Source organism: Triticum aestivum, chromosome 5B (assembly GCF_018294505.1).
Source record: "Triticum aestivum cultivar Chinese Spring chromosome 5B, IWGSC CS RefSeq v2.1, whole genome shotgun sequence".
Classification (NCBI taxonomy): Eukaryota; Viridiplantae; Streptophyta; class Magnoliopsida; order Poales; family Poaceae; genus Triticum; species Triticum aestivum.
The window spans coordinates 472316479-472335560 of record NC_057807.1 but is presented as its reverse complement, the minus strand read 5'-3'; the positions used below and the strand labels follow the sequence as shown (position 1 = coordinate 472335560).

Here is a 19082-nt window from a genome sequence, read left to right as displayed (position 1 = left end):
AAGACGGCCTCTTGCTGCAATCGTTGTTAGTTTTTGTTACAATCGGCGAGAAAATTTGCTACATCCATTCATGACAGAGATGCGACCCGAGACGGCGGTGAGGATGATTTTTGCTGGACCCGTAATTATTTTTTGCTACTACCGGTGAGGTTGTTTTGCTACATCCATTCATGGCGGAGATGTGACCAGGGACGGCGGCGACGAGGATTTTTGCTGCACCTGTAATTGTTTTTTGCTACTACCAACGGGGTTACCAATGAGGTTTTTTTTGCTACATTCATTCATGGCGGTGACGCAACCCGGGACGGCGGCGACGGTGATTTTTGTAGCACCCACAATTGTTTTTTGCTACTATCGGCGATGTTTTTCGCTACACTCATTCATGGCGGAGATGCGACTAGGGACGACGTCGACGACGATTTTTGTTGCGCCCGTAATTGTTTTTTGCTACTACTGGAGAGGATTTTTGCTACATCCATTCATGACGAAGATTTGACCCGTGACATTGGCGACGATGATTTTTGCTGCAATTGTTGTTGTTTTTTTGCTATGACCGGCAAGGTTTTTTGCTACATCTATTAAATGGCGTTGGTTGGCTACTCGTTTCCCGTGCAGCGAGCGTCGATGATGAGGGCGGCGGCGGCGCACCGGGGGTGCTTCAACCAAGTTACTTTTTGAAAGTATTTGGTGATTATTGTTTGTAAACAAGCTGGGAATCTACTTCCAAGGAATTGTTATTGTTTCTTGATGGAATGCTACATGAGTGCTTTTTTTTAGAAATATGGGTGAAAGAACATGCGGTGCCCGCATGTTTGGTTTTGATAATTGATGACAATCTCTATGAACTAATGGTTGTCTTGAGTTGTATTTGAAAGATTTGTCCATAGGTTTTTCTTGAAGTCCATGTGTTGGTTTCAAGGAGTTTTTGAGTTGACCAAGGTGCTATTAAGGAATTATCCAAAGATTGGTCATGCGAGTGTTGAGCTTATTGCAAGCATGTCTTGAAGAAGAAGGTTGTGTGATCATTCATGTTTACCTTCAAGACATCATCCAAATGAAGAGAGTTGCAAAGATTCAAGGTTGATCAAGACTAAGTCAAGAGTGAATCAAGTTGATCAACTCACAAAGCATAGAAGATGTACCGAGAGGGATCAAGTGATCCCATGGTATGGTAAGCATTGTCCATTACACTTTATGTACTAACCCATGGTCTATGTGAGAGTTGTATGTGGGGTTAGGTACGTATCCATGGGCTTGCGTCAAGAGGAAGATATCATACAACCCATGGAAAGGATGACATCAAGTGGTGATCGTCATCAAGATTGCCGTGTGCAAGTTCAAGTGGAGCATCACGAAGAGATCAAGTGCTTGAATCTTGCCATCCATTGTGGTGTCAATGGACTTGTGAAGATGTGCCGAAGAGTGGCTCACCCATAGTGAACTATGGGGGAGCAATCATCTAGTCTTCATCGAGCCAACGCAATCAAGAAAGGTGGTCCAACTTGAGGGAGTCAAGATCGTCTTCATCTAGCTCAAGTGGACCATGTGCAAGGCAAAGGTTTTCCCTTGATAGGTTTTCTATTTTACCGGTCTTGTGGTGGTAGTTGGGAGACCGAGTTATAGGATCGTTTGCCGTACTATCAAGGGGGGCTCTCAAGTTGGTAGCTTGATCGTATCGTTAGTAGAGAGCTCAAACCATTGCATCCTTGCATCATGTTTCTTGGTTCTTGTTTGGTTATCTTTGTGAGTCTTAGAGCTTATGGTCATCTTGATGACAAGCTTGAGTTCATCGAAAACGGAGTTCGCATGCGTCTTCTATGATGTTTTCGGTGTTGGAGGTTTTACCGGTCTTATCCGATGAAGGGTTCTCACCATTTTCTTATGGGACTTTTCTCATTTGCTTATTCTTGATATTTCTATCAATATTGTGTTAGCCCATGTCGTTAGCTTTCCAACAAACTTGGTTTCGTTGAATTCGGAGTCCGTTTGCAAAAGTTGTGGCTGTTTTGGTAAAGGCTGCAGCGGTACTACCGCGACTAGAGCGGATGTAATTTTTTACTACCGCTCCAGAGCGGTACTACCGCTGCTCCTGAGCGGTAGTACCGCTCCAGAGCAGTACTACCGTGGCTCCTAAGCGGTAGTACCGCCCCGGACCAAAATCTCGTGTTTTCTCTCTCGTTTGGGCTGTTTTGACCGTGCTAAGCGGTAGTACCGCTCCTCCAAGCGGTAGTACCGCTTGTGCACGACCTGAGCACATAACGGTTGGATTCGGGAGGTCCTATAAAAGGGGGTCTTCTTCCCCAATGAACCTAATCCTTTGAGCTCGTGTTCTTCCCCCATTGTTGACCTTCTTCGAGCTTGCTAACTCTCAATCCCTCCATGGATTCTTGCTAGTTCTTGAGGGAAAAGAGAGAGGAGATCTAGATCCACGTTTCCACCAATCACTTTCTCCTCTAAGTGAGGGGAACCCCTTGGATCTAGATCTTGGAGTTCTTCGTGTTCTTCTTTCGTTCTTCCTCTCATTTTCCTCCCTAGCATTAGTTGCTTTGGTGGGATTTGGGAGAGAAGGACTTGGGCACTCCGTGTGCCCTTGCCATTGCATTTGGTGCATCGGTTTGAGTTCTCCACGGTGATACGTGGAAGTTACAAGTTGAGAAGCTTATTACTCTTGGGTGCTTGGTGCCCTTGAGCTTGTTCCTCTTGGGTGCCTTGGGCGCCCTAGACGGTTGGTGGTGTTCGGAGCTCAATCATTGTGGTGTAAAGCTCCGGGCAAGCGTCGGGGTCTCCAATTAGGTTGTGGAGATCGCCCCGAGCAATTTGACGGGTACCGGTGACCGCCCCCAAGGGTTGCCAAAGTGTACGGGTTCGGTGACCGCCCCCAAGGGTCGCCATTTGTACGGGTTCGGTGACCGCCCTCAAGGGTCCCTTAGTGGAATCACGGCATCTTGCATTGTGCGAGGGCGTGAGGAGATTACGGTGGCCCTAGTGGCTTCTTGGGGAGCATTGTGCCTCCACACCGCTCCAAACGGAGATTAGCATCCGCAAGGGTGTGAACTTCGGGATACATCGTCGTCTCCGCGTGCCTCGGTTATCTCTTACCCGAGCCCCTTTACTTATGCACTTTACTTTGTGATAGCCATATTGTTCTTTGTCATATATCTTGCTATCACATAGTTGCTTATCTTGCTTAGCATAAGTTGTTGGTGCACATAGGTGAGCCTAGTTGTTGTAGGTTTTGTGCTTGACAAATTAACCGCTAGGTTTATTCCGCATTTGTTCAAGCCTAAACCGTAATTATTTTAAAGCGCCTATTCACCCCCCCCTCTAGGCGACATCCTCGATCTTTCAATTGGTATCAGAGCCTCGTCTCTCTTTGTTAGGCTTAACCGCCTAGAGAGTAAAGATGTCGACTAGGGGATTAGGATTCTCTGACACTCTTAGTTTCGATGGCACAAATTTTGATGTTTGGGTAATTCGCATGCTTAATCTCTTTAGGGTCATGGACCCAAATTTAGAGCGAATTGTAGATATGGGTTTTTCTCCTCCAAAGGATCCCCAAAGATTATCTTTAGAGGATGAGAAAAACTCTTATCTCAATGCTCAAGCTTCTAATGTGCTTTTTGATGCTTTGAGCAATGTAGTTATTTTTCAACTCATGCCGTTCCGGGATGCTCATGAGTTGTGGACAAAGCTTCAAGATAAATATGGTGTGTCCAATATTTGTGGGGATGATTGTTCCCCTCCACCTCCGGTCGTATAGTCTTCTCAACTTCTTCTACTTCACCTACATGTGGTTTGCCACAAGGTAATGATATGGTGAGTAGTGTTGGTCATTGCAATGATGATAGTATGCTTATTGTGGATGATCCTTCATCACTATATTATTGCAATGCTCCTTCTTTGGGCTTTAACACTTCGAGCACTCCAAATGTTTCACATGCTTGTGTTGATAGTCCTTGCATATCATGTAGAAATTGCTTGACTAAATCTCATGATGATATGCTTGCTATGTCTTGTTGCCATGATAAAAATGCATCTATTTCCTCGAATTGTTGTGCTAACAATGTAGAGGAAACCGAACACTCCATGGAACAAGATGTGGTGTTTAATGGTGCCTCAAGGGATCCTACATCATCATCTATTGCTTTTTGCCTTATGGCTAAGGCGTCAAAGGTATCTCCTACTTTGTACCCCAATATGTCTCTTGATGATGATGTTGATGCTAATGATGATGAGGATAATGATGAAGAGAATGATAATGTTGCCTCCTTAAAAACTAAGGGGGAAATGATTTTTAAAGCTCTTCATAAAAATAAAATTGCTCGTTCCAACTTCATGGAAATTATGTCCATTGCCATTGAGGGCAAGAAATATATTGAGGAGTTGGAATCTCATCTAGAGGAGCATGAGGTCACCATTGAGAAAATGGAAGGTCATGGGCGTGATTACGCTAATGAGATTGCGGACCTCTCTCAAGCTCTTGAACTTGAACAAACCACCAAGGAATCTCTTGAGGAGACTTTTGCTCTAGAATTGTCTAGAGTGAAGGAATCTATGATAGAGCTCTTGAGGTGGCCAATGTTTTTGAAACTAAAAATGCTAAGCTTGAAGTTGCTCATGCTAGACTCCTTGAGGATTTTGAGCACCTCGAAAATGGCTCAAGGGTCATCAAGGGTGAGCTCATCAAACTCACCGAGTCTCATGCTCAACTTGAAGCTTCTTATTTAAAAGAGCTTGCCAAGTTGCCTTCTCCTCTTGTTGTTAATGATGATGCTTGTGCTACTAATTCTATTACTTGTGAAGCATCCATTTTGAAGGAGAATGTTGAGCTACGGGCTCAACTTGAGGTGCTATCTTGCAATTATGGGAAATTGGAAGAAAGTCATGAAAAGCTCTCAAGCTCTCATGATGATCTTCTAGTATCCCATAGTGTGCTAAAGATAGCTCATGAGGCCATGATTGCTAAGGTAACATCTAGTGAGCCTCATGTGGATACTAGCACTACTTCTAGTCAAAATAGTATATTGCCATGTGCTAGTCCTTGTAATTCATCTACTCACAATGTTGGTACATCTTGTGATGAATTGCTTTCCTTGCCTTGTTGCTCTAACGATGAAGCTTATACTTCCTCTAGTACTTGTGTTGAGACTAACCATGTAGAGGAAATCAAAGAGCTCAAGGCCCAAGTCACTTCTTTGAAGAAAGACTTGGAAAAGTGTCATGAAGGGAAGGCCACACTCAACAATATCTTGAGTGTGCAAAAATCCCCCAATGACAAAGGTGGACTTGGATTCAACTCCAATAAGAAGAAGAAGTCCAAGTTGAACAAAAGAAGGGCCAAGAACAAGTCAAGAATTCGGCCAAGATTGTTTGCTTCAAGTGCAAAGTCGAAGGGCATCATGTTAGATCTTGCCCATTGAAGAAGAAGGCCATTAGTGTCAAGCAACAAGGGAAGAGGGCACAAGTTCAATCTCATGCTCAACATCAAGTTGAAGAAAGGCCTCTTCCCAAGAAGACTCAAGTTAATGCTTCTCAAATTGAGAAATCAAGTGAGAAGAAAGTGAAGAGTAGACGTTGCTACTTATGTCGTGAGAAAGGTCACGTCGCTTCTTCATGCACTAGTGGTAACTTATCCAACCCAATTATTATTGATGATATCTATTCTCTTGGTAAGGATAAGGTTGGCAATGTGTTTGCCAAGTTTGTTGGTACTCAAAGTGGTGTCAAGCAAAGAACCATTTGGGTAGCCAAACCTATTGTGACTAACCTCTTAGGACCCAACTTGGTTGGGGACCAACAAGCTCAAACTTGATCAATAGGTGTTGTTGGAGGGCATTGGAGACTTGGCTACATTATGAAGAATTAAGGGGACTTCATCACTCTTATTGTCTCAAGCCAAGTCAATTGAATCATCAAGTTTATATCTTATATCCAATGTGCCTCCTTGCGGTAACTTGTACTTAAAATTGCTTACATTGAAAGTTACTTGACCCCTTGCATGTTTTGGTTTTGTTCCTTGCATGTGTTTGTATATGTTGTGATTCCAACTTGCTTATCTTGAGCAATCAAGTATGTGTGTGTTGGTTTGCACACCATGTACGTGTGTGTCGTGCGTTGAGCCTTTATGCTTCTTGTTTGTATCCTAGTTGGCTCGTGTGAGAGATTAATGGAACATCCCATTTTGGGGGAGTGATGTGCTTTGTGCACCTCACAATCCTATAAATGTGTGTACATGAGGAATACCATCTAGTATTGATATTACAAGTTTATCTAGTCGCTAGGTGGTATATCTCTCATGAGAAATTCAAATTCTAAATAGTCCATTAATTATCTCTTGTTTGTTCCTCTTATTGCCTCTTGTTAAGTTCTTATTGGTATCACATTATGGGGGAGTAATATGCTAAGTGCATATTACAAGCCTAGAAAATGTGTACATTGAGATATTGTCACCTAGAATTGATATTGTAGATTATCTTGTTCCTAGGTGGCATGTTAGCTCTACAAGTTGCAATTTGCTTGTGTTTGTTGTGAAGATGATGTTGGATGTCCTTGTTATCTACCACCGGGAATTATTTCCAAATACTTCTTGTCTTTTGACAATTGGTAGTCACTTATGTGTGGTAGAATTTGTTGATCATCTTTACTTTGGCTTTTGTTTTTATTTGCCTTTTCTCTTGCCAAGGTTTGTGTCAACTCCCGGTGTCTTCCCTACCACTTGTGGATCTTGTTTATTTCTTGTTCTTGTCTAGTGTTTTCTAGATATAGTGAAAGTAGTGATCCCACCTTGTGCATTTTGTATTCAAATGCAAATCCTATATAATGCACAACTCGTGGGGGAGCTATCCTATTTTCTTTAGAACACTCTTCTTGTGATCCTTATCAAGTGTGTTTTGGTGGAAGGCAAGCCATTTATTTTTGGTACTTTGTGCCATCATGAAACTTTGTTGAGAGCTTGGTTTGTTTGGAACCATCCTCTCTTTGGGAGTTTGACATCTTTAGTTTAGTGTGTATCAATGGATATCTCATTCCTTGATGTATCTTTAATGATATCTTCCAAGTGATGATTTCTCCATTTGGTATCCTTTTCACTTGGCATTTCTTTGTTTTTGGTTTCGGGTTTTGAAAGTCTTGAGCATGCATGTTTACTTCATGTATTTCATTTGGCATGCTTTCTTTCTTTGACTCAATATATAGGGGAAACTCCACCTAGTCTCAATTTGGATGAGATGTGCATGAAATTCATTTTCATATCTATATGCACATAGTTATGTAGAGTTTGTCCTATGTATATTGGTGTTTCTAACTCTTTGGTCCCAATGAGTTTGGGTACCATTTTGTTTGTGTTGTTGTTCTAGGAACAAGTGGAGATGCATTGGATGCTCGGCTCACTCACAAGAAAGGTGTTGTCACCATGTGCTTATTGGAGTCAAGCTAGGATGATCAATGAACTCTTTGTACCTTCAATTGGTGTCTACTACATCCTTCCAATGTTATCTCGGTAACAAGTTTCTTCATATACTTCATGCACACATTTCTTGCATCAACCTTGTGTAGGTTGTATCATGGCATGTTATCCATTCTTTCTTGTGATACTTGTTTCCTTTCTCAAAGCATCCCAACAATGATGTCTTGTTGCTAGTTGTGATGTCTTTGATGTTCGTGTGGTTGGAATTCATTTATATACAATAAGACCATATCTAGCCATGTGCTATGCTCTCAAGCAAATATCTTATTGGTATATTTATGACTTCCTTGTGGATATCTTGTTCCTTCGTGTTGTAACTATTTCGGGTGTACATCCTTCTTTGTAGATATATATCATCATGATTTCGTCTACATAGAACCTTATACACTTGAGAGAAATTACATCTCTAGTTGATATCTTTTCTTTCACGTCCACCTTGTCTTTCTTATGTTATTTCTTTGGTGGCTCCGTGAAAGCTTTTGCCTTGAGTGCGTGTCCTCTATCGTTGCATCTTGTTGCACTCTTGTGTGGTGAAGATTATTTTCCTCTTGCTTATCTTTACGAGGTTTTTGCCATCTTAATTGGTATCCCTCGTCTTGATGAGCCTCCCCTCGTCTATCTTCACCACGGGTTGTCACAAGCATAGGTTCTCTTTTGCTTATTAGTAAGCTTGTGAACCCATTTGCCAGTTGTGTGTGGGAATGATAGGCCTTGCACCGTGTGCCTCATTCTTTCAAGACTATGTTGATGCTTAATGCTCATCCTAATCTTAGTCTTCTCAAGTGCTTCGCCATGACTCACACACATCATTTTGGTTGAGCCTATTCTTAAGTTGCCTCTTTTACATGTTGCTCAACCATGTGCTTGTTGCAAGCGCTAGGCTTTGTTTCCTATATGCTCACTTGCACTGGATGTGAGTTTCTATTGATTTTGGGGGAGCTATGATCCTATTTTGTGCACTTTGTATTCAAATACAAAAATTCTTATGTGTGCACAAATCATGGGGAGCTTCTCTAGTTTCTTTAGAACACTCCTTTGCGCTTTTCATAATATCTTTATTCTTGTGGCATGTAGGATCATTGGTCTAGTTGGTTCAATTGATATCCGTTGATTGCTTGCTTCAATTGGTATCTTCTGATTGCTTGTGTCTCTCTTTGTTATGTCTTTGTGGCATATCTTTTTGTTGCAATCTTTGGGCATCAATATAGTTTGTCTTCCTCCAAGTATTGGCAGTTGGGTATGTGTATTGCATTCCACTCTCTTGTTGAGAAATACACAATTTATGGAGGACCACAATTTATATTGGCCTTCTTAGATTTTCGCCCATTTTGGCAATCGATGCCAATGGGGGAGAAGTTTCAGAGAGTTTTGTGGAGAAGTTTAGAGAGTTATCTCTTCTTGCTTTGTTTTTGTTCCTTAGCATTTGCATCTCATTCGCATGCACTATTAGTTGTTGCATTGCATGGTGATGCATAATTCCTTATATAAACTCTCTTGAAAGTGATTGTCATCAATTACCAAAATGGGGGAGATTGAAAGAACATGCGGTGCCCCCATGTTTGGTTTTGGTAATTGATGACAATCTCTATGGACTAATGGTTGTCTTGAGTTGTATTTGAAGGATTTGTCCATAGGCTTTTCTTGAAGTCCATGTGTTGGTTTCAAGGAGTTTTTGAGTTGACCAAGGTGCTATTAAGGAATTATCCAAAGATTGGTCATGCGAGTGTTGAGCTTATTGCAAGCATGTCTTGAAGAAGAAGGTTGTGTGATCATTCATGTTTACCTTCAAGACATCATCCAAATGAAGAGAGTTGCAAAGATTCAAGGTTGATCAAGACTAAGTCAAGAGTGAATCAAGTTGATCAACTCACAAAGCATAGAAGATGTACCGAGAGGGATCAAGTGATCCCATGGTATGGTAAGCATTGTCCATTACACTTTATGTACTAACCCATGGTCTATGTGAGAGTTGTATGTGGGGTTAGGTACGTATCCATGGGCTTGCGTCAAGAGGAAGATATCATACAACCCATGGAAAGGATGACATCAAGTGGTGATCGTCATCAAGATTGCCGTGTGCAAGTTCAAGTGGAGCATCACGAAGAGATCAAGTGCTTGAATCTTGCCATCCATTGTGGTGTCAATGGACTTGTGAAGATGTGCCGAAGAGTGGCTCACCCATAGTGAACTATGGGGGAGCAATCATCTAGTCTTCATCGAGCCAACGCAATCAAGAAAGGTGGTCCAACTTGAGGGAGTCAAGATCGTCTTCATCTAGCTCAAGTGGACCATGTGCAAGGCAAAGGTTTTCCCTTGATAGGTTTTCTATTTTACCGGTCTTGTGGTGGTAGTTGGGAGACCGAGTTATAGGATCGTTTGCCGTACTATCAAGGGGGGCTCTCAAGTTGGTAGCTTGATCGTATCGTTAGTAGAGAGCTCAAACCATTGCATCCTTGCATCATGTTTCTTGGTTCTTGTTTGGTTATCTTTGTGAGTCTTAGAGCTTATGGTCATCTTGATGACAAGCTTGAGTTCATCGAAAACGGAGTTCGCATGCGTCTTCTATGATGTTTTCGGTGTTGGAGGTTTTACCGGTCTTATCCGATGAAGGGTTCTCACCATTTTCTTATGGGACTTTTCTCATTTGCTTATTCTTGATATTTCTATCAATATTGTGTTAGCCCATGTCGTTAGCTTTCCAACAAACTTGGTTTCGTTGAATTCGGAGTCCGTTTGCAAAAGTTGTGGCTGTTTTGGTAAAGGCTGCAGCGGTACTACCGCGACTAGAGCGGATGTAATTTTTTACTACCGCTCCAGAGCGGTACTACCGCTGCTCCTGAGCGGTAGTACCGCTCCAGAGCAGTACTACCGTGGCTCCTAAGCGGTAGTACCGCCCCGGACCAAAATCTCGTGTTTTCTCTCTCGTTTGGGCTGTTTTGACCGTGCTAAGCGGTAGTACCGCTCCTCCAAGCGGTAGTACCGCTTGTGCACGACCTGAGCACATAACGGTTGGATTCGGGAGGTCCTATAAAAGGGGGTCTTCTTCCCCAATGAACCTAATCCTTTGAGCTCGTGTTCTTCCCCCATTGTTGACCTTCTTCGAGCTTGCTAACTCTCAATCCCTCCATGGATTCTTGCTAGTTCTTGAGGGAAAAGAGAGAGGAGATCTAGATCCACGTTTCCACCAATCACTTTCTCCTCTAAGTGAGGGGAACCCCTTGGATCTAGATCTTGGAGTTCTTCGTGTTCTCCTTCTTGTTCTTCCTCTCATTTTCCTCCCTAGCATTAGTTGCTTTGGTGGGATTTGGGAGAGAAGGACTTGGGCACTCCGTGTGCCCTTGCCATTGCATTTGGTGCATCGGTTTGAGTTCTCCACGGTGATACGTGGAAGTTACAAGTTGAGAAGCTTATTACTCTTGGGTGTTTGGTGCCCCTTGAGCTTGTTCCTCTTGGGTGCTTGGGTGCCCTAGACGGTTGGTGGTGTTCGGAGCTCAATCATTGTGGTGTAAAGCTCCGGGCAAGCGTCGGGGTCTCCAATTAGGTTGTGGAGATCGCCCCGAGCAATTTGACGGGTACCGGTGACCGCCCCCAAGGGTTGCCAAAGTGTACGGGTTCGGTGACCGCCCCCAAGGGTCGCCATTTGTACGGGTTCGGTGACCGCCCTCAAGGGTCCCTTAGTGGAATCACGGCATCTTGCATTGTGCGAGGGCGTGAGGAGATTACGGTGGCCCTAGTGGCTTCTTGGGGAGCATTGTGCCTCCACACCGCTCCAAACGGAGATTAGCATCCGCAAGGGTGTGAACTTCGGGATACATCGTCGTCTCCGCGTGCCTCGGTTATCTCTTACCCGAGCCCCTTTACTTATGCACTTTACTTTGTGATAGCCATATTGTTCTTTGTCATATATCATGCTATCACATAGTTGCTTATCTTGCTTAGCATAAGTTGTTGGTGCACATAGGTGAGCCTAGTTGTTGTAGGTTTTGTGCTTCACAAATTAACCGCTAGGTTTATTCCGCATTTGTTCAAGCCTAAAACGTAATTATTTTAAAGCGCCTATTCACCCCCCCCTCTAGGCGACATCCTCGATCTTTCAATGGGGAATATGCTGGAAACATACACCAATTTTGCTTTTATGGTTTTTTTTTGGTTTATGCTACAAGCATACACCAATTTTGCATTCATGGTTTTTGTTTTTTGGTTTATGCTACAATGCTACATACTTTTTTTGCTTTGATTTGTAGGTTGTGAAGGTTTGCCGACATAGGTGATACACTCTAAAAACAAGTGCATACTCCCTATATAGATAGCAGTGAGAAGTGTAGCATCATTAGGGTGGGCTCTACACACGAAACAACATGCAACATGCACGGCATGGCGCTAATGCACATGGGATTAAAATAGTCAACAAATCGTATGTGCGCTGTCGTGGAATTGTCACGGCAGATGTCCTAATGAAAGGACTTAGTCATGGAGTCATCGCAACTAGGAAGCTTAAAGGAGTTAAAACGGGATAAAGGACACAAAAGTTTATACTGGTTTGGCCCCTTGCGGTGAAGGTAATGGCTTAAACCAGTTTGAGGTGGGATTGCTTATGTCTCGATTACCAGGGAGCAAAATCGCTTGACCTAGCTCTCGATCTGATGTTACTTGTCCTGAACCGCCGTCGGGTCGTCCCTTTATAGAGAGGTCGACGCCCAGCGGCTCATAGAGTCCCGGCCGGCTCATAAACAGTGTCCGGCTCGGTCTCTCTCTATTCTTGCCTTACAATACAAGTTATATACATATGACGGTTTATCTCTACGGGCCTTAAGTCGCCTTTAGGCTTTGGACCCTTAACTGAGCGGCCATCTTCAAGCATCATATTGGGCTTCATGAATCGTCATAGGTATAACCCGGCCCCTTCTGGGCGGGTCATATCTAATAGTTATATCCCAAACATTAGGCCCCAGATTGATTTGAACTGGTTCATGTCAATCTTCAATACTTCGAAAAAATCTTCTGCTCTTCGTTTGTACAAAAATTTTGTAACCCGCCATGACGTCATCCTCTGGATCTGTGATAACCCACCATGACATCATCTGTCTTTAATTCATACTTTGTCCAACATATCTCAACAGATCCTTATCTTAATGACCATCCCGAGAATTGAGGCGTCCTAGTAGCTGGATAACCATATTTTTGGCCTCCTCATTTTTCGCGCCCATTTATCAGTCTTTCCCTTATAAATAGGCACGACCCAGTCTTTCCTCATTCTCCCCCTTTCCAGCGTCTTTTTCCTCTCGCAACCCTTCTGCCGCTCGAGCTCCGCCGCCTCCGCAGAGCACCTCGTCTTCCTCAACTTCGGCCGCTGCATCAACCTAAGTCGATCCAGAGAACGGCGGCGACCCTTCGCAGTAGATCCGCATTAGGGTTTGCGAGTTTCTCTGTGTTCTTCGTAGTTCATCGTAGTTCATCTTCAATGCTCATACCGCGAGCCTCTTTGATCTGAAAACGGTGTAAAACCAATGCGGTAGTTGTTTTGTTTCCACTTTTGATACTAGTAGATCCTCTTTCCTAGAAGAAAAGATCTTGCGAGAGCTCATGAACTCATTTGTACTGGTTTGTAGGTCTAGATTTATTTTATTTCCTGAACATCTGTTGATCCAAAATAATAGCTGCGGCCTGTGAAACTTGTTTGTATAACACTTAGCCAAAAACTGCACTTTGCTAGATCCATCTAGCCATGGAGGCTCAAACTGCCGACTTAAATTGCAATGCTCAATAGACATCATCCAACTTATCATGGCGGCTTAAATAATTTGCACTGCTCATGGCGGTTTACATAACTTGACTAATTAGTCATATACCATTAGGCCCCTTTATAAGCCGCCATCTTAAATATGAGCTGTAATCTTTTTTTCCTCCGGCTTAAATGTGAACCGGCATTTTACACTTTGTTAGGCTTCCTTCGTCACAATGCCACCCAAAACAAGCACTTCATGCAACTGGGTCAAATCCATTGTCACTGATAGTACCCTTGATGACTTTGTGAAAACCGGCTATTTGCTGAAGAAGGAGGTCATGTCATACCGCGCTCCTGATCGAACAGAAGAAAAACCTCAGCCCAAAGAAGGGGAAGTCGTTGTTTATACTGATCACATGATCCGAGGCTTTTCGCCACACGGCTCAAAATTCTTCAAAGATGTTCTGCACTTCTTCGACCCCCGCCCTCAAGACATCGGACCCAACTCCGTGTCTAATATTTGCAACTTTCAAGTGTTCTGTGAGGTGTATCTCGAAGAAGAGCCCAACTTGCTACTCTTTAGATAGTTGTTTTATTTGAACCGCCAGAACGAATGTGCCAATGGACCTAGTTTGGAGCTCGGCGGGGTCTCAATCCAACGACGGAGAGACGCCATTTTCCCTTATGCGAATCCACCAAGTCACCCCAAAGACTGGAACCAGACATGGTTCTACTGCCAAGATACTTCTCCGGATGATGAGAACCCTCTGCCCGGCTTTCGCGCCCTGCGCCTCGAGTCTAATCATCCTCTTCCAAACAAGTTGTCAGCTGCTGATCGCCAGAAACTCGCCCCCACCATGGCTAAAGTCAAGGCTCTTTTGGGGAACGGTTTAAACGGTATTGACTTGGTCCGGGTTTGGGTTGCCTGGCAGATCATTCCATTGAGTCGCCGCTCCGGTTTGATGTGCACCTACACGGGCAAGAAGGATGACCCTCTGCGGCACAGCCCGAACGATTTACTTGACGACGTCATTAACGATATCACCAAGTCACTCTTGAATGAGAGCCTAGCAGATTGTGGCAAGGTGGGCTTAAGCCCTTTCTGCAAAACTAACCCGGCTCCAGCGGTAAGCCGGCCGCGGCGATGGTCACGAGCGGGACCCCCTCCCCCTCCGACTCGCTGGACTCGGAGTCCTCGTCATCATCGACGACCTCGCACCGAAGCGCCTTCTCCTGGGCCGCGACCTCCGCCTCGTCCTCCGAATCATCGTCGTTGGAGCCCAACGCGTCGTCGAGGGTGGCAGGGGCTGGCCCGTGCCCGGCGGCACGGACCTTGGCCTTGGCGGACTTGGCGGAGACCCTGGCGTCGCGGCGCGCGGTGCGGCGAAGCTTGACGAGGTTGCCCTCGATGCGGCCTTGCAGGCGGAGGCGCTTCACGGCGAGCCCGCCCATGGACCAGTGCGCGTCGCGCGCCCAGCAGAGCAGCGCGTCGGTGACGGGCGCTGGCGGGTCGACGCGGTCGCTGGGGAAGACACGGGGGCGCGGGAGGCTGCCGCCGTAGAACCTGCCGGGACCAAGCGCGACCACCATGGTGACTTGAGATCCGGCCGGCTGAACTGTCTTCTTCAAACGTATCGGACAGTAGTACTACTGTAGCGACTCGTCAATTAATCGAGATTGATTAACCATTCTTGACCAGCAAAAAAGGAAAGGCGAGGCGAGGCAGGCGGCGGCGGCGGAGGAGGAGCGCACATGTACAACTCCTCTTCCGAAGCTCCCAATGGCATGTGATAGAGCAGCCCTTATAAAGGGGTCTCACTCTCACTCCACTAGCAGTATGGAACTAAACTTTCCACCACTTAACATGCACCTAAATGGGTCTTAGAGATTAACCAGGCAATTGAATTGTTATTTTATAATTGGAAACATAACAAAAAAAAAAAGAAATCCAAATTTCCATTTGTAAAACAGACATGTGTGGGCCATCCTCCAAAGTTTGCTCTCATGGAATTTTATCTTCCGCTACATTGATCACACCACTTCTGTCTTTACAATCCACAACTGCTAGCAGTGGTGCACATACGTACTGCCACCTGCCAACCACACCAACCACAGTGTCAAGGTATTTACATTGTGCTTATAAGTTTTACTGGTTCTGTTAACCATATTGGTTATGCAATGTTAATAATCAAATTGTGAACGATTTCCATACTGCTAATTGGGTCACACACACAGTAGATGAGTAAAATACAAAGTGATTTTCTTTTAGGATCAAAGCAGCCACTCATGTTTTCCTTTCATCTCACCCAACCCAAACCAAATCACGGTCTCTAGGAAAATGACGCACACTGATCAGATCGGCTAAAGCCTACAGTTATGTGTTGTGTTGTTGCCCTGAGGAATAGGTTGCAGTGTGCTTTTACTTAAAACTAGATGACGTGTTGTGTCCATGGCATAAAAAGTGAGAGCGAGCCAAGCATTCAAACCATGCAAGTGAGACTGATTTAGAGGCAATTTAATAGATACTTAGGTACACAGTGTTATATATTTCATTACATGGTAGCATGATAGCTCAAAAGAAAGTTATGAGATTACTTGATGATAGCTTACATTGGCTTTATAAAGCAAGCTATGTTACTTGAGATGCATCATATAAACAGAGCTAGTCTCTTAACCCCTGGCCGAGTCTTGTATCTGTTGCCAATAAGAAAGACCAATACATGAAGGCGTTGATATTATGTAGAGCCATCACTGCATGCTTCATCAGTATCGAACATAATTTCCTCGTCTAAACAACTAAATTTCAACGTTGAAATTTAACATATATTTGTTAAAGTCATCAAAATATACTCAAAATGAATCTTATTTAAAAGCATTGGTCACGAGAAACACAAATATGAAAACAGAACTTAATTTCATTTTTCTTTTAAAAAGATATACTCCCTCCATTCGGAATTATGCATAAATGGATGTATCTAGACGTATTTTAGTTCCAAATACATTCATTTCCGAGACAAGCAATTCTGAACGGAGGGAGTAGAACTTTAGAAATCACAAGCCAAAATAAACAGACAGACACCAGGGACTTGCATGCCCCGAGACTCACATGCCCTAAATCCTCATCCACGCATATCGCCGCTTTATTGTCTGTTTTATTTTTTTGCGAAAAAATATTAATTTCATATCAATTAAGGTGGCTCATTACAATCCTCTTGGCAAAGAGTGCCAATTTCGTCTGGGCCATGGAGGAGCCAGACGGCCGTGCGAGTAGATGATCTACCCATCTGTGCTAAAGCATGAGCTACATTATTTTGGCTTCTCCTAACATGTGCTATAGAATAATCACGCCTAGACTTAAGTAGTAGTTTCCCTTCCTTGACTAAAGCAGCCATGGAAGATCTATTTGGCGTGTAATCCATAAGCATTTGAGCAGCCACAGAACAGTCCGTTTCGATGATAAAAGTCTCTGTGCTCCACTCTAAGGTGAGTGCAATGCCTTCTGCACATGCTAAAACTTCCGCTTCAAGGGCGCTAGGAGATGTTAGAAAAAAATGACATGATGCAAAGATGATATGTCCTTCACGGTTCTGCAGTATCATAACGGCTCCTCCATCCCGTCCTCCTCCCTAAACGCTCCGTCTGTATTCAGTTTGTTCTAGTCCGCTGGCGGCCGGCTCCATCTTTTACATGTACTTGCATCTTTTACTTGCACCGGTTGGCATGCATGGCTGCGTCCGTCCTGGTACACCACCATCTTCCCCTTCTCAAAATTTGCTGCAGGATTCTGCTCACAAGAGCGACATCATATAACTATTCAAAAATCGACGGGAGGTAGCAATGGGAGTCGCCGGCTTGTGGTGTGTCAGCTCGTTATGCACATGCCAAGTTCTCCATAGTGTCATCAATATATGAAGTCGTTCCTCCTCACTGCACTTGTTAAGAAGATGCAGCAACCACTCTCGTCCAATGCTCACTCATCGCACGCCAGAGTCCTTGGGCCATCGGACATCTGCGAAAAGCGTGGAAAGTATCCCCGCGTTCCACACCACAGATCATGCATATGTCAGAAGTCTCGATCTTTCTCTTTGCCTTATTTTCCATCGTAGCCAGAGAGTTTGTGACAAAGCCACCAAACGCGTGCCTTTGGAGGGGCAGGGCACCCCCACAATCATTCCCAGACAGCACGTGTGCCGCCTGGTGCCCTGCTTGTGGCGCACGATGACGTGCGGTTCCTCTCATCAATGGTGAAAGGATCGATATAGTTGACTAGGGGTGGGGGGTGAATAGGCAACTAAATTTTTTTAGCTTTTCTTTACCAAATTCAACTTTGCATCAAAGTAGGTTGTCTAGATATGCAACTAGCTGAGCAACCTATATGATGCGGTAATAACAAGCACACAAGCAAGCAAGAGATGCAACACAATATAAGCTTATACAAGTAAAGGTGAGAGATGACCAAAAGGGGAACCGATGGAGACGAGGATGTGTTACCGAAGTTCCTTCCTTTTAAGGGGAAGTACGTCTCTGTTAGAGCGGTGTGGAGGCACAATGCTCCCCAAGAAGCCACTAGGGCCACCGTATTCTCCTCACGCCCTCACACAATGCGAGATGTCATGATTCCACGTTTGGTGCGCTTGAAGGCGGCAACCGGACCTTTACAAACAAGGTTAAGGCTCTCTCCACAACTTAATTGGAGGCTCCCAACGAAACCCCGAAGCTTCACCACAATGGAATGTGGCTCCGAAGTGACCTCTTCCGTCTAGGGCACCCAAGCACCCAAGAGTAACAAAATCCACACAAGAAAGTACGAGGGGAATCAAATATCCTTTGGTGGAAGTGTAGATCTAGGTCTCCTCCTTCAATCCCTAGAAAATCAACGAGATTGAGTGGCTAGAGAGAGAGAGATCGGGCAAGAGAGCTTTAACGACAGTAATGAAGGAGAGAGATGCAAGAGGTGTTGGAAATATGCCCTAGAGGCAATAATAAAAGGATTATTATTATATTTCTTTGTTCATGATAGTTGTCTTTTATTCATGCTATAATTGTATTATCCGGAAATCATAATACATGTGTGAATACTTAGACAACAACATGTCCCTAGCGAGCCTCTAGTTGACTAGCTCGTTGATCAATAGATAGTCATGGTTTCCTGACTATGGACATTGGATGTCGTTGATAACGGGATCACATCATTAGGAGAATGATGTGATGGACAAGACCCAATCCTAAGCATAACACAAGATCGTGTAGTTCGTTTTGCTAGAGCTTTTCCAATGTCAAGTATCTCTTCCTTAGACCATGAGATCGTGTAACTCCCGGATACCGTAGAAGTGCTTTGGGTGTACCAAATGTCACAACATAACTGGGTGACTATAAAGGTGCACTACAGGTATCTCTGAAAGTGTCTGTTGGGTTGACACGGATCGAGACTGGGATTTGTCACTCCGTATTACAGAGAGGTATCACTGGGCCCACTCGATAGTGCATCATCATAATAAGCTCAAAGTGACCAAGTGTCTGGTCACGGGATCATGCATTATGGTACGAGTAAAGTGACTTGCCGACAACGAGATTGAGCGAGGTATTGGGATACCGACGATCGAATCTCGGGCAAGTAACATACCGTCTGACAAAGGGAATAGTATACGGGGTTGCTTGAATCCTCGACATCGTGGTTCATCCGATGAGATCATCGAGGAATATGTGGGAGCCAACATGGGTATCCAGATCCTGCTGTTGGTTATTGACCGAGGAGCCGTCTCGGTCATGTCTGCATGTCTCCCGAACTCGTAGGGTCTACACACTTAAGGTTCAGTGACGCTAGGGTTGTATGAATATGAGTATGCAGCAAACCGAATGTTGTTCGGAGTCCCTGATGAGATCCCGGACGTC

General features: G+C 44.3%; 1 protein-coding gene across 1 annotated transcript; it reads right to left on the bottom strand.

Moving 5' to 3' along the window:
• Nucleotides 1–14300: 14300 nt before the first annotated feature.
• LOC123114893 (uncharacterized) lies at nucleotides 14301–14780 on the bottom strand. The gene has a single exon (XM_044536268.1). The coding sequence runs from the start codon at nucleotides 14778–14780 to the stop codon at nucleotides 14301–14303; it is 480 nt and encodes a 159-aa protein (XP_044392203.1).
• Between the last annotated feature and the right edge of the window lie 4302 nt (nucleotides 14781–19082).